This window comes from Leptonotus elevatus, chromosome 15 (assembly GCF_054856555.1).
Source record: "Leptonotus elevatus isolate MCC_2025b chromosome 15, RoL_Lele_1.0, whole genome shotgun sequence".
Lineage (NCBI taxonomy): Eukaryota > Metazoa > Chordata > Actinopteri > Syngnathiformes > Syngnathidae > Leptonotus > Leptonotus elevatus.
Genome location: NC_141253.1, coordinates 12,641,318 through 12,655,567, shown reverse-complemented (window position 1 = coordinate 12,655,567; position 14,250 = coordinate 12,641,318). Strand labels below are relative to the sequence as shown.

Below are 14,250 nucleotides of genomic sequence, written 5' to 3'. Positions count from 1 at the left end.
ATGAAACAGATTGTTTGTTTCAGGTAAATAAATAAATTTTCATACAAATCTTACAGTCTACATGCACAAGTTTACTGTATTTTCTAAATTTGAGTTAAAAAAAATCACAAAAATCTATTTATAGATTTGTATCCGGATTAATCGGTATCGAATCGAATCGTGACCTATGAATCGTTATACGGATCTAATCGCCAGGTACTAGACAATTCACACCCCTAATATATATATATATATATATTGTATGTATATATATATATGTATACAGTATGTATATATACATATAGTATATATGTATGTCTCATCCATCCCAGCCTTTTCCCCGAAACTTTCCACATACCGTCTATTTTACGTCTTTTCATTTTGCAAACTTGTCTATTTAGCATCAGCGCTATGTGACTGAGATAATTAGCATTTCGACATGCGTCAAGGGTCCGTCGTATCAGAGAGAATCCAGTCTCTTTTCAAAATAATATATTTTTAAGCCTTAGCTCATCAATTAACCGGAAGTACAGTACATTTTTTATTTTATTTGATTCTTTCAATTATGCGGCCCGCCGCGGCCTGGTGCAAAGTGGCCCACGGCCCGGTGGTTGGGGACCACTGCTCAATATGATACAGTGGATAGGTACACCCCTGCAAATTACAACTGTTATAATATTGAAGTTGAAGGAGACATGTTAATTTCTGAAAATGTTTCTGTGAATTTTAAATGTTGTCAAATTGCGACGCCACAATTAAATTCAATTAGCCAGTGGTCACACCAAGCAAACACAACTCATTTGCAAAAATCTCATGCTCTTGTCTGAAAGGAGTCTCTGGAAGTCACAAAAACGCCACAAAAACAGCCGCTTTGCTAGCCACTTTTGTGAAAAATAGTCATGAGAGACGATAGCATGTAACTAGTAACAACGCCCTAAACTCTGTCCTTGGTAATCAAGGTAACAAAAGCAGTACTTCCACGATGAGACGGAACTGCCCCTCAAAAACGAAGTGATTTCAACCTGACTTTGACAAGTAGATATTAAGTATGTTGTAATATGTTATCCTCTTGTGAATTTTGGCAGAAGAAAGTCGCAGGTTATGAAAACCCCTCGGAACCCTTTTAAATTGTTGTACAAATTGCATTATGTAGTGGGACCTCATTGAAGAGATAGTTGCCTGCTGCCACACTGTGGTCACTGAGATAACTGCAACTTGTCTAAAAGAGATCCCTAATGCCAACCTGATGATGACGACGATGATATTGATAGTGCCTATCATTTGTTTGACGTGTGACTCACTCAATTGTAGTAATCTCATGTGTATTATTTCATAATGTGTGATAATGTTAATATGTATGTTTTTACTCCTGGAAATATGTTGTTCAAAATTTCCAATGAATTAAAATATGCATGACAGTAACAAAAGACATCTTTAACGTTTTCATACTGTATTTAACGGTTACATTTCCTTCCTGGACACGTCTCTTAATATTATTTGAACAATATTGTATCGACTGAGATTACTAATATAGTCAAAATATTAGAAACAGCTTTCAATGTGACTGCGCACGGACTTATATATAACTTATATAAGTCCGTGCGTCTGCATCGTAAACCAACGTCACGTTTAAACCAGTTTGCGTGGAGGCGACAAGAACAATACGTAATCGTCACGCAACACTGCAGTGCTCACTGCACAAATCAATTAAATAGCAAAGACAAATTGTTTTCTTTCCATATTATTGCCTTTTATTTACAGCCTATAAGTGTTTTCCATAACTATTTATTGTGAATATGACTTTAGCACGGCGTTAGGGAAGTAAAATAAAAAGTCATGCACTTTAATGTCATCTTTAGTAGTAGTTGTGTAAGTATATATAACTGTACAGTAGCCTACGTCGTCACACGTCACGCACCAGCCGACCCAAACCAATCAGCAGAGTAAAGATGCTCCAGTACAGAGTTGGCGAATGTTAGTGATCAAGATTACGATGCATACGTAGAAAAGTTACGTCGGCGTCGTAGGACTGTAACTCCGCACCGAACTCGTGTGTGGTGGCGTAAGAATACATGGTTTGCGGGACTCCACCCAAACCATGTATAGCCTGGAAGTGTTTTTCATACGACTATGTACTGTAATTATGACTTTTCGAAAGCGTTAAAGTCGGTTAAGGGCGGAGATTAAAACTTGTTTTACATCCACAAAGTTACGCTTTAGAAACCGAACTCGGCGTCGCCACGCGTCACTTGTTCCAAGCAAGCAACACCAGGTAAAAGGTAAGGGATTTCCCACCCGCTTTTATAACTGTATTTCATGTTATTATCACAGAATTCTAGCATAGAAGCGTTGTTCATGCATGTATTTACTGCATGGCTCGGTGTGTGTTATGTTCGTACAAAAGTTACGTCGGTGTCGTAGAATCGAGTTCGGAATACGTTGTCGCGTTGTGACTCAGGAGCAACTTACAGCACAGCTCCCACTTTCCGCCGTTCGCCATTTTGGTTTGCTGTGCTTACATTTACTTTTTTCCTCCCCGCATAGTCACTTTCTATCCGTCGTCATGCCCCCCAAGGTCAAGGCAGACTCCTCCGACGGCCGCACTTCGAAGAAAAGGAAAGCCATCACCATGGAGGTGAAGTTAGACATCGTGAAGCGCTCGAAACGGGGAGAAACGCCGACAAACATCGGCCGCGTGCTCGACTTAAGCCGCTCTACCGTCGCTACTATCATTAAGGATCAAGATCGCATCCTGGAGCACGTGAAGGCATCGCCGCACATGAAATCGACCATAATAAGCAAGCAGAACTGCGGGCTGATGATGGAGATGGAAAGACTACTGGTGCTGTGGCTGGAAGAGCAGCACCAGCGGCGTCTTCCTGTGAGCCTCGCGCTGATCCAACAAGAGGCGAAGCGTCTTTTCGAGACGTTGAAAAGTCAAAAGGGAGAAGGCAGTGAGGGGAAATCGTTCGTAGCCAGCAGAGGTTGGTTTATGCGATTTAAAGCTCGCGCCAATTTGCACAACATGAAAGTGGAAGGTGACGCCGTGAATGGCGAAAACGAAGCAGCGAGTGATTTCCCCACAGCCTTGGCGGACGTAATCAGGGAGGGGGTGGACAAATGTTGTGCTCAACAGGTGTTGGGTGAGGGTTTGTCGTGGAAGTCTCCGGTAAGCACCAAGCAGGAGACGGACGCGAGCCAGGGAGAGGAGCAGGAAACGCCGACCCCAGAGCCCAAGAGGTTCACATGCAAGAGCTTGTCGGCTGGGTTCTTGCTGATCGAGGAAGGCTTGGCCAAGTTCCAGGCCGAGGATCCCGACACGGCCAGGTACGCGACGGTCTTCAAGGGGGTCATGGATAACCTGCGGTGTTACAAGGACATTTGGGAGGAGGAGAAGAGGGTCTCCTTCCAGTCAAACTTGGAGCGGTTCTTCAAGATGGTAGAGCGGCCCCTACCGGATCCCATACCGGATCCCATGCCCTCAACATCAACTGCTTCATTACCTCCTGCGGCCTCATCGTCTCCTACGAAAAAGTAGACCGGCCTGAAAGTTTATGTACTCTCTCTACCTCATCTGCTTTTTAAAATTTTTATAAATGCCTGCTTCACTATCTCCAGCGCCTTCTTTATGAGCCTCCTCAGCATCTTCATCTTCTCTACCTCCTGCAACCTCTCCGGCAAGCTCCTCCTCCCTCCTAGCTCACATACTCACGTGAGTGGGCATGCCAATCACAGGAGTAAAGAATTTTGCATCCAAATATTTTTCTCACTTATCTATGATGTTATCTATGATGTTGCATTTGAACTTAAAGTGACAGTGTGTAATCTTTAGCGCCATCGAGTGGTGAACTAGTAATTCATTCAATTTAAAAAGCCACTATGGATTTCTATATATATATATTAAAAAAAAATCTATCACATCAACGTACATTTTTTGTCTAATAACATGATGGTGATTTTTGGCACACAAAAAAACCTTATTACCAGCGGATTAATTAAAAAAATATATATAACACATTACCATAAAATGCATCTCCCTTTTTAAAAGCCCTCTCCACAAGATACTTGCTCAAGACGTGATAATTGGAGCGTTGTTGACTTTTATCGGAAATTAGAAATATTAGGCCTGATTATCAATGTGTACACCACTTCTTGTACAAAAAAAGTCATTAATTAGATACCTCTTTGACAGAGTCAATCCAAAGTGCACTTTATTATATTTGTAAGGACAGAGTTTGAATTCTCATATCTCATTCCGACTGTGTGGGTGTACCTAATGTAGTGTCCAGATATGCCGTGGCGTTGAAATATTTTAAAAACTGACCGAGTGTGTCTACTCGACTTGATGCTAATGTCCGTAATAGCCAAACCCTAAGCCTGCTTTTTGGTTTTGACCAGGCCTTTTTCCACCAGGCAGCGGTAGAACTCCTGGATGTACGTGTAAACGCACTTCCAGTCGGGCTCCGTCATCCGGACCAAGTCGTCTGGGTCCAGCAGTGGCGGGCAGCCAGCCAGCCTCCTGCAGACGGAGAAGCATCCACGCCAGAGTCATCAAATCAGAGGGTGCAAAAAGCAAAGCGGACATTCGGACAATGCGGTGGCACGAGGACGTAGTGCTCACTCTGCGGTGCTGAACGCCAGCTGGAAGTTGTCCCTGGGCTTGTGAGGGTTCAGGGTGGAATACTCAAAGGCGTCGGGAAAGAAGCGGTGCACCAAAGCGCAGAAGGCGATGCCATCCTTCCAGCTGGAGGAGAAGTTGCGGATGTCCACCCCCTAAAAGAGCACAGACATTTGCGATGACAAAAGACAGAGCGGAGCAAGAAGAGGACAGCGGCGACATGATGACCTCATATGGCTCCGTTTTGGCTTTGCACCAGCCCAGAAGCATTTGTTTGACGTTTTTAGCATTGGGTGTTGCAGAGGGGGGGCATTTCTGGGCGGCTTGAGCGGGACTCGCCTTCCTGAGAAGTCGAGATTGCACATTGAATAACAAAGCAAATCCAGGGGGTCCTCGTTTTACCACGGCAAAACATTACGTGGGCACGCCGCACTCACTCAAGACAGCAATTCGGGTTTTTCATCGGATTGTGTTATATTTAGCCCCAGAAGTGATTTTCATACCAATATTTACTCTTCATTATGAATTTATCACCAACCTATGCTAATATAAGAGTTGACTATAAGCATTTTCAGATGACAGTAGAAACAGAACATCATTGTAAAGCGATGACTCCCTGGACACACAAAGGAGGAATTCAAGTGCAACTTGTGGACATTATCCTACATGAAACATTTTCTCAATGCGGTTGACCATATTTTACAAGACCAGAATGTTATACTTTTTTACATATAAAATAAATGATTTATTTCCTCATACAGTGGTCTCTACTCGAATTTATACGGTCTGCCAATTGATCCAATGATAATTTTTGTATTGTAATTTTTTTCTAATTGAAATTGACATGATAACCTGTACAAAAAAAATTGGGACTACTGTTTTTCATCAAATAGTGACCACCATCCTAATAGATGTTGTGCCCCAAATTGCAAGTGATTTAAAAAATATATTATAATAATAATAATAAAACTGCTCAAATAGATTCCATACCCTAAATGGCCAAGAGCATATTTTTAAAGAATTGTAAGACAGCATGCCAAATAATTGCTAGGTGTGATTTCATTTGAAAAGAATTGTACAGTATTACCATATTTTTGTTTCCTATATTAATATTTTCTCAAATAGTTGCCTCTGCGCTCATGGACGGCTGCCCCAATGAATTACCCTGTCACCCACTCAAATAAATGCCTGACCTTAACTCAACACATTCCTCAGGAAAATTAAATGGCAAGTGTGAATAACTTTAGTGTTAGTTGGGGAAAAAATATCTCATTTAATCTTTAGATGTAATTTTAATTATTATTTTTAAATTATATTTTATTTAATTATAATTGTAATAATTGAATTTTAATTCTTTAATCATAATTTAATTTAATTTGAAATAAATTGCTCCAAATAAATGCCGCCCCCTAATAATAGCCTTTAAAAAGTGTTGTTAAAAGTTGATATGTGAGAATTGATGGTGCCTTTGCACCATGTGACTCACCCGCCTGTTGTCATGCAGGAAGCTGGCTGACCTAACGAAAAAAAAGCATTAAAAAAATCAAATCTTGCAAAAACTCCTGCAACAACACTGAAAGAGCATCTTGGAAGATATGATTCACTGTTTGTTGTAGGCTGCTGGTTGATAGGTGCCCTCGCTGCGCCCACGACCCCCCCACCAGGTGCGCCTCCTTTCCTCAGGCCTTGCTGCCTCAGGTCCTGCTGCCGGGACCCTCGCTCCTGCTCCCGCTTGTCTGACGAAGAGATTGGAACGTTGCGTCATGTATGTTATGTTTATGGAGCTATGCATCTCCCAGAGTTGAGCTCACCTCGCTTCTTCTTCAGCAGGTCCCTCAACGCAGCACGGATGAGTCGGCGCTCTTCAAATTCAGCAGTGTTATCCAACTAAAAAAAAAAAAAGTTTGAGTATTGAATTTAGGTTCATAATTTCAGAATGTGAATTCTTAAATTTTTATATACATTTTAATCATCTGCTTTTAAAAAAAAATTTCTTCAAATTAGGTGTTATTTTTGTATGGCGTGCATAATATAAAGTGACAATCAAATGGGTGTGCCTAATGTTGTTACTAGAAGACGATACATACTCGCTCACCATCTTGTTGAGAACGTCCTCATCGTCAATGGCAGCAAGTTGCTCGCTGGTCACGCTCGCAGTCGGTCCGTGTTCATAGTGAGGCGTCCGCTCCATCGCTGAGGCCAGATTATAATGTTCTAATGTATGAAAGAAATGGCGTGGGGATACAAATGGGACATTCCCGGCATCCCCTCCGTCTTCAGCCTGTGTTAGTACAAAGAATGTAAACTGAGAGGAAACATGCAGAAGTGGCTCTCGGCGTCACTGCAGCGACTGGCCCAGTGTTTGGAAAACACGTACAAATATAGTAATAGAGCAGAGCGAGGGCAGGAATCAGATAAGGGAGTCCAGGGAAAGCCCTAATAAAGTAATGGGTGCAAGAATAATGACATTAGAGCATTAAAGCTCCATGCAGGAGGTTCTCACCTGATTGAAGGTCTTTCATTCACTGCTTTCCTCTGATTTGAGCATTGCTCTTCACTACAATGCATGTTTGGAAGGAGGACGCTTACATGAACCACCTAAGAAAGGAAGGAGAAGCACCATCCGTCTCGCGCATCTTCCTCTAGTTTGGATCCTGCCTGTTAAAACAGTCGAAACTTTTTTTTTTCATTTTATCATATTGTATATCACTGTTCTCTCTCTAGATATCTTTGGGTACATTAGATGATAGCAGGTGTGTGCTCAGTAATATTTAATGTGATTGGATAATTCTGAAGTGAACACCCTCTAAATAATCCACACTGAAAAGACGGTATGCACAGTAAATTTATAGCTCACATTAATGGCGGTGGGATTTTTTTTTCATTGTTTACCTTGTTTTAATCCACTGACTATGGCTACGTTCACATAGCAGTCCCCCACCACCACCACCACCACCAAAACTGACCCAGAACTCTTTATGTGGATGCTCAGGTCAGGTTAACTGTCATATAAGTACATAAATGTAAGAAATACCCACTGTAAATAAATACAAATTCAATGAAAAATACTACTCACCCCAAGATGGCGGCGCGTTACAGCCAGACACCTTCCGCTGCCACGTTCAATTTAATGTCGTTCTTTCTGGTAACCTTTCGTGGTGACGAAGAAAAAAAGGCACACAAATTTTGGTTGATCATCAAATTATACAAATTTTAGTGTTGTTTCGTTTTAATATACAGTATATATTTTTTTTAAATTGAGGGTTATAACTTAGACAGTATTATTTACGTTGCGTTAACGTTACTAAAATAGTTTGGTAAATAAATATAAAAATACTCACCCTTTGTCGACACCTAACGGAGAAGGAAAAAATTAACATTTTATCGCAGTGCTCATAATAAGCCGTCAGATACGTCACGTCACAAAAATGTTTGACTTTATCGTTATGACACTTATTGCTATCATCCAAACTTTGGTGGTAACATCAGGAAAGAAAAAAACCACTACATCTATGTCCAGTTTTGTTGCGGCATTATTTACAGGGTTAGTGTTCCACTTTTAGGACATTCCAAGTGTTACTGGTCCCTTGTGGTTTTAGTATGTTTAATGTCACCGCATACATATAGCTAAAAACCAATTATCTGGTAAAAAATACCTACACAATTGGACAAAATAAACAAATTGAAACTGAGGTGTTTGAACCAGTTCCTTTATTTCTAATGAAGAAACAAACAAAATGGCAAACCTCTCTTCTAAAGAACATCTCTCAATAAGGCCCGATACATATTGAAACCGGTTGCCCCGCCACTTGGGACAATAAAAAACACATTATGTAAATAATAATAAAACAACAAGTACATCCAACCAGCAGCTTGGAACCTCAAGAGTGCATGCACTATTAGAGTAACCCAAAGATGAACATGCGTGCTTGTAACATGTCACTGAAGCAGTTCTACTTTCATCTTCTCAGTGGCGTGTAACAAAAGCTGCTTGAGGTATTCAATAGTCTTGAACAAGTAGATTGATAAGCCTAAAACCTTTTTTCTTTAAATTATATATTTTTTAGCTCAAACCATCTAGATAACTACAATGTATTTAAACAGTTTACGTATGGATGAGGCATCCTAAACATACCGGTACATGTGCCTCTTAAATTATAATATGGTACAAAAGTGAATTTACTGAAAATGCGTACAATTCAAATGGATTCTGATCTGAATCAAGGTTTAGTTCCAATTTTGACATATAGGGGCAGTCCTTTATTGCACTCAGAACTTTTGAGGAGTTTCACTTTTTTAATTAAACTACCAAACAAAATTTAAAAAAAAATTAGTTGCAGGATACACAACTATTCAGACGGTCATTTTGTCAATTAGTATTAAGAGTTAAATGAAATAAACTATGACAAGATTGGCTTTGGCGATCCTCTGGCGTGTAACCAGTTTGACACCGCACTGCAATATAATAAACGCAAACAAAAGTAAACATTTTGCTCATACACACACACTTACATGTGAGGAAGGAATCTCCACCAACATCCTGGGACATTTGCCTTCAGGAGAAGCTGCATTCAGCAATCCGTGCGACAATAACAGCAACGCCAACACTTGTGCAAGACAACATTTCAAAGCCAGTGAGTGCTATGAACATTCAAAAATAAATACTTTTTTTTTTTTTCAAATAAGAGGATGGAGGCAAAATTAAACATTGAAGGAAAATATTCATAAACTATATTTAAAGAGGCATTGTCATTGCCTATCAGAAGTCCAGTTTGGACGATGTGTCCAAATATAAACCAATGTCCTCTGTGTAGCTAGGGTTCAAAATGGAAGCTTTGAGGTCAGCTCCGTCTTCTTTTTGATTGACACTCGTTAGGGCCACAGAAAATAATCCAGTTTCACTCAAATGGTCTGAAAATTATCATTCCTATCTAGAAACAATACATCTTTGTTCATCTATTAATGTCAGCATTTTAATAAAAATGCTTTATAACATATTTTTGTTAAGTGGTGTGCCTTGAGATTTTTCTAAATATAAAATGTGCCTTGGCCTAAGTATGCTATATTAAACACATGCTTGTTGTGTGGGAAGGGAAGTTGTGCATCATTCGCCACAAACTGTCTTAATAAATGTACTGGGAGAAAGCTGCCAAAATTCTAGTCACCCATTTAAGATCAAGAACCACGGCGTTGTGTAACAGTCCATCGTACACAGTGCTGAAGCGTCCGGCTTCAAATATCAACGTTTGCTTCACAGTGGAGTCAGTCAGGCAGTCTAAACAACCACCTGTGGGTCGGAGTTGCATTCAAACGGAGGAGTGGTAACTGTTCAGGATAAAATAAAATAAATAAAACAAAGGTCACCACTTCCGGTCAGTAGAATTGGCACAATAATCCCCCACCTATTCTGATTATTAAAAAATAAAAAATAAAATGTCAGTTACCCCCCAAAAATGTGATTGCTTGAAATAGTGGTTGATTCCTGTACTCCGGCACGTCATCATCATCATCATCATCATCAGTGAGGATCACCTTATACAGGTCAGCCGCTCTCCACTTCTTCAACAAAACTTCACTGGCTCTTTTCCTCTTTATCCTGCTCTGTTCTTTGCCGGTGACATCTCATTTCAGCGGCATCCATTTTGATCTCCCTTTGCGAAGCCTCCATTTTGGCCCTGCGCGTGTCCATGTAGTCGACGATGAGCTCCGAGTTCTGATAGATGAGCATGCCGGAGAGCGTGAGCGCGATGCCGGCGCAGCTCAGCGAGGACAGCTCGCTGCCGAAGAGCAGCTGGGACAGCAGGAGGTTGCCCACCACGCTCAGGTTGCCCAGGATGTGGAGGGTGACGGCCGACGTGAGCGTGATGACGCAGCTGCTGGCCAGGTTGTACAGGACCGAGCCCAGGCAGCTGAGCAGGATGAAGACCCACAGGCGCCGGTCGTAGTGCAGGGGCGACTCCAGCAGGGCCCAGTTCTCCAGCGCCAGGGCCGCCACGGCCAGGATGCAGAAGCTGGGGATGGACATCAGGTAGAGCAGGAACACCGAGTTGATCTTCTCCTCCTGGAGGAGGATGCCTGAGGGGGGAACCATAGTTCGCTTGTCAACAGAAAACTCTGACAATCATGTCATTATGCTGCCTTGCATTTTTTTTTTGCAGCTGCCTGCGGCACATACCAAACCATGTTACAGGAACTAATCTACTCACAAACTACGCTCCTGTTCAAGAACATGAAACCTAAATAAGTTGAGCCTGTGGCAAATGTTTCAAAAGAACATGAGATCAATGTGAACATTGGGTACATTTAGCGAAGGAGCTATATCAGTCCACATGACATTAATTCCACAGAGGAATGTGTCGCAGTCCCACCACTTCCCTGCTGGAACTTTTTTGTGACAGCGATACAGCCCGAAAGCTGCACCACAGTTGCCAATACCAGTTGTGGACACAATTTGTTCTGCAGTTACTTTTTTTGGTAGGAAAGTTACAAACAGAGGAAACGCATAACTTATATTGCAAAAGGGATAGCAAAAGACTAATGCTTTCTTAAATTGTTTCTTCACTTCCTTCTCAAAGTTAGCTCCCTTAAGATGCCTCAAATTCTAAATGCAATTTTTAAACAAAAAATTTGAGTCCCTAAAAAAAGTCAAGCTTTATAAATAAAAATTTAATAAAAAAATTCTAGCTTTAAGAAAATAAATAAATAAATAAATAAATAAATAAATAAATAAAAAATATATATATAATTGGCTAATTAACCCATTATGTGACACAATTAAAAAATGTTTTAAAGATAAATGTTATTTTACCAAGCTGATGATAAACCATCTAAATGAATGCAACCAATATTACCCCACTCTTGATCTGTAAGTGCTTAGTGGGCCAGATTGAAGAATGAAATGAGCCATACTTTGTACATCCCTGGCTAAATCCAGTAGCTTTCTTGAATGGAATGGCAGGAGACAGATAACATTTATTCCCAAAAAATTAAATAAAATTAAAAAAAAGATCTTACTCTGTTGAATGGATTTGACGCCCCTGAACATGGTGGCTGCGATGACAAACAGGCAGCCGGTCTGGTCGTACTCGACCTCCCCCATGATGCTGAAGGAGGCCCCCAGGCAGATGGGCATCATGGCCGTGTACTTGAGGATGTGATGCTGCTTGCCCAGGATCAGAGTGGAGATGGCCAGAGTGAAGAGCGGCGTGGTGGTATAGATCATTTGCGCGAAGGACAGCTGTACATAGTTGAGACCCATGTTCCCGAAGGCGATGCTGGCGCAAAACGTAAGACTCAGCAGGAAGACTTTACATTTAGCCCCGGGGGTCAAGTCCTGCTCCGCGGCCCCCTGGTGGTTGATCACTCGCAGTTTGATCAAACCGTAGTCCACCACGATGGCCGTTAGCATGTGCAGAGCCGACAGCAGCAGGGGGTACCTGAAGTTGTACACGGCAAAGATCCATTTGTTGAGGCTGGAAATTGTGGTGCCGGTCACTAGCCAGACAATGACCGCAGAGAGCAGGTGGAGCGTCTCGGTGGGGGGTCTCCTCCTGCCTTCCAGTTGCGCGCTCGCCTCGTTCTTGGAGAAGCCATCGGTGTGGGTCATGATGGGATCATCGTGCTCGCTGTTGAGGAAGCGTTGTTACAATACATTAAAGGGGACGGATTACGGAAATTTGACTTTTAACTTATTTGCTGCTGTGGACATTTATATTTGCCAACTGAAATCCAATTATTTACTGCCACCAACGAGTGTGGCTGGCGCGGAAGAGGCACAACCAGTTCAAGCTTCTACATCACTACAATGACAAACAAATGCCAGTAGATGGAAGTGTTGCATCACTTTGGATTTGACAGAAAATGAAAAGAGTGGTGCTGAGTTCAGGAAGTAGTAGATTTGTGCAAAGAGCCCATTCTGTCCTTTGAAAAGCATTGGGCTTTATTTTGTCCTGAATGGTCAGGATCTTCATCTGGCTTAAGTTTCACTTCCAGAAGCCAAAGAAGATGGAGGACGCTTGAGTGCCATTATAAGACTCAAAACTAAACAAAAAAGGTTCAGTCTCTTCTAAATTATAATTCATGATCCGTGTTAAAAAAAAAAAGTAAGGTAGATATATCTCTTTGAGACCCCGCATCTTTTTAAAATAAAATTTTGAGAAAACTGAGAATGCAGTACTGTACTGGAATCTTCTCTTTTGCCCTGCCCACGTGCTTTTATTTTGATGACTTTGATGACGTGTCCAATTACGTAACAACATGTCTGGTAAGACTGTATGCTTACATCCCAGAAAAACACACAAGAACCAGAAAAGTCTGGAAATGTAGCGCTAAGGTTCCTAAATTGTTTCACGACCTGACCAAACTCTGCCCCTGACACACCAGAACGGAAAAGAACGCGAATGACGTAATGGGAGGAATGACACCGAATGACCGTCTATAGAAACTCCATAGTTGAATAGCAGCTCATGTTTATTGCCTACAAAGCTCTCAGAGGTCTCCCAGAATCATATTTTAACAACAGCAGATTAGTAAATATTCGATTGTTTTTAACGTTTAACAGCTTTAATCTAACGATTATTCGCGCCGCTTCAAATAGACGTGGTTTGATACACCGCGTGTTAAACGCTAAATATGTACATACAATACAACAGTAGTTTGTTGACTATAAAACTCTGAACGCTTACCTATTTGACCTTTTCAAGGTGCTGGACTCCCCACGTTCGTGTTGTCATGCTAACGTTAGCTCGTGGCTAGCTAACAGCCTATCAAAAAACAGGTTAGCCTTATACTTCCGGGTTCGTGACGTCGTCTGCCACACTCTCTCGTTCCAGCGCGTCTCCCCCCAAACATACAAATTTCGCTGCTCGTTATTTTGTTCTTCCACTAGCCAGCGCATTCAGTCAAGAGACGGTTGGACAACATCTGAACCTCACTGACTGCATCCGGGCGGACTAAAAAAAAAAACGTCAACTGCATTGCGTGTGTGTTTTTGTTTTCTTAAAGGGGCAGCGCGCCAAATTTACAGCCAGGGGTGCAGGTCAAAAGCTAACCCAGTCAAGGAGTCTTCCACATCAGTATGCAGCAAAAATTTGGAAAATTAAATGATTATCAACTATCAACAGATTACGCATTTTGTTGTGTTTTTAAGTGCCAAAATTAAGACAAACCAAGAATAACCTTTGGCTTAAATCTGGCCGTAGACAGGAATCCATGATGTCTGAGTCACAGCCCCAAATTTTCCTCAGAAGTCAAATAGTTTTTCAGAGAAATCGCAAGACTGCATGTCATAGAAATAACCACTTAATAAAGGACAGATTAGGAACCAAACATCCATCATCGAGTTTGATATAGGCATTTGTCTTCGAGTAATGAAAACAATAATAGCTAGCCTAATAGCTCAAATCAGCTCTACATTATGCTATGCAAAAAGCACTAAATTGTCAGTACGCCAGTCCCACAATGATCATGTTATGAATTTCCACCATTTAAAAAAAAAATCAATTTACCTGTTGAAATTCAAATTATTTCTAACTTCCAGAAAATCTCTCTTACGTGCCATCTTCTCAACTGACAACACAAACTACTGTGGTAGAGAAGAAGGCAAACATCACCACCCTGTTTTCTTAATTTCTCTGCGTTGGTCAAAGGAGATG

At 41.3% G+C, this 14,250-nt stretch overlaps 3 protein-coding genes across 6 annotated transcripts; 1 reads left to right on the top strand and 2 right to left on the bottom strand.

Moving 5' to 3' along the window:
* The first annotated feature begins 2,281 nt into the window (after positions 1-2,281).
* On the top strand, positions 2,282-4,455 carry LOC147161974 (uncharacterized). 2 transcript variants are annotated; one of them, XM_086097606.1, is made up of 2 exons: positions 2,282-3,691; positions 4,393-4,455. In XM_086097606.1, exon 1 carries the CDS (start codon positions 2,339-2,341, stop codon positions 3,515-3,517), a length of 1,179 nt encoding a protein of 392 aa, XP_085953732.1. In that variant the 5' UTR covers positions 2,282-2,338; the 3' UTR covers positions 3,518-3,691; positions 4,393-4,455. The 2 variants fall into 2 exon arrangements, with proteins under 2 accessions (XP_085953732.1, XP_085953730.1); XM_086097604.1 differs by having other exon boundaries at positions 4,378-4,441.
* Positions 4,174-7,882, bottom strand: smtna (smoothelin a). 2 transcript variants are annotated; one of them, XM_086097607.1, is made up of 9 exons: positions 7,674-7,882; positions 7,101-7,255; positions 6,693-6,878; positions 6,409-6,484; positions 6,202-6,333; positions 6,084-6,114; positions 4,826-4,940; positions 4,601-4,752; positions 4,174-4,498 (listed from the first exon to the last, which is right to left on the bottom strand). In XM_086097607.1, exons 3-9 carry the CDS (start codon positions 6,786-6,788, stop codon positions 4,351-4,353), a joined length of 750 nt encoding a protein of 249 aa, XP_085953733.1. In that variant the 5' UTR covers positions 6,789-6,878; positions 7,101-7,255; positions 7,674-7,882; the 3' UTR covers positions 4,174-4,350. The 2 variants fall into 2 exon arrangements, with proteins under 2 accessions (XP_085953733.1, XP_085953734.1); XM_086097608.1 differs by lacking the exons at positions 7,101-7,255; positions 7,674-7,882 and having other exon boundaries at positions 6,693-7,034.
* Positions 7,883-8,291: 409 nt separating this feature from the next.
* On the bottom strand, positions 8,292-14,216 carry slc35e4 (solute carrier family 35 member E4). Of its 2 annotated transcripts, none has more exons than XM_086097655.1 (3): positions 14,104-14,216; positions 11,612-12,222; positions 8,292-10,672 (listed from the first exon to the last, which is right to left on the bottom strand). In XM_086097655.1, exons 1-3 carry the CDS (start codon positions 14,154-14,156, stop codon positions 10,170-10,172), a joined length of 1,167 nt encoding a protein of 388 aa, XP_085953781.1. In that variant the 5' UTR covers positions 14,157-14,216; the 3' UTR covers positions 8,292-10,169. The 2 variants fall into 2 exon arrangements, with proteins under 2 accessions (XP_085953781.1, XP_085953782.1); XM_086097656.1 differs by lacking the exon at positions 14,104-14,216 and adding an exon at positions 13,282-13,555.
* Positions 14,217-14,250: the final 34 nt, after the last annotated feature.

What these genes read in the sequence shown, in the direction of transcription:
- LOC147161974 (XM_086097606.1), top strand. Translation starts at nt 2,339, where the DNA reads ATGTATTTACTGCATGGCTCGGTGTGTGTTATGTTCGTACAAAAGTTA.
- smtna (XM_086097607.1), bottom strand. Translation starts at nt 6,788, where the DNA reads ATGGAGCGGACGCCTCACTATGAACACGGACCGACTGCGAGCGTGACC. An exon ending in CCAGCAGCCTACAACAAACA is followed by an intron (nt 6,115 to 6,201) that starts GTGAATCATATC and finishes TTTTTTCGTTAG; the next exon opens with GTCAGCCAGCTTCCTGCATG. An exon ending in CCAAAACGGAGCCATATGAG is followed by an intron (nt 4,753 to 4,825) that starts GTCATCATGTCG and finishes GTGCTCTTTTAG; the next exon opens with GGGGTGGACATCCGCAACTT.
- slc35e4 (XM_086097655.1), bottom strand. Translation starts at nt 14,156, where the DNA reads ATGGCACGTAAGAGAGATTTTCTGGAAGTTAGAAATAATTTGAATTTC. An exon ending in AATAATTTGAATTTCAACAG is followed by an intron (nt 12,223 to 14,103) that starts GTAAATTGATTT and finishes CTTCCTCAACAG; the next exon opens with CGAGCACGATGATCCCATCA. An exon ending in CGTCAAATCCATTCAACAGA is followed by an intron (nt 10,673 to 11,611) that starts GTAAGATCTTTT and finishes TTCCCCCCTCAG; the next exon opens with GCATCCTCCTCCAGGAGGAG.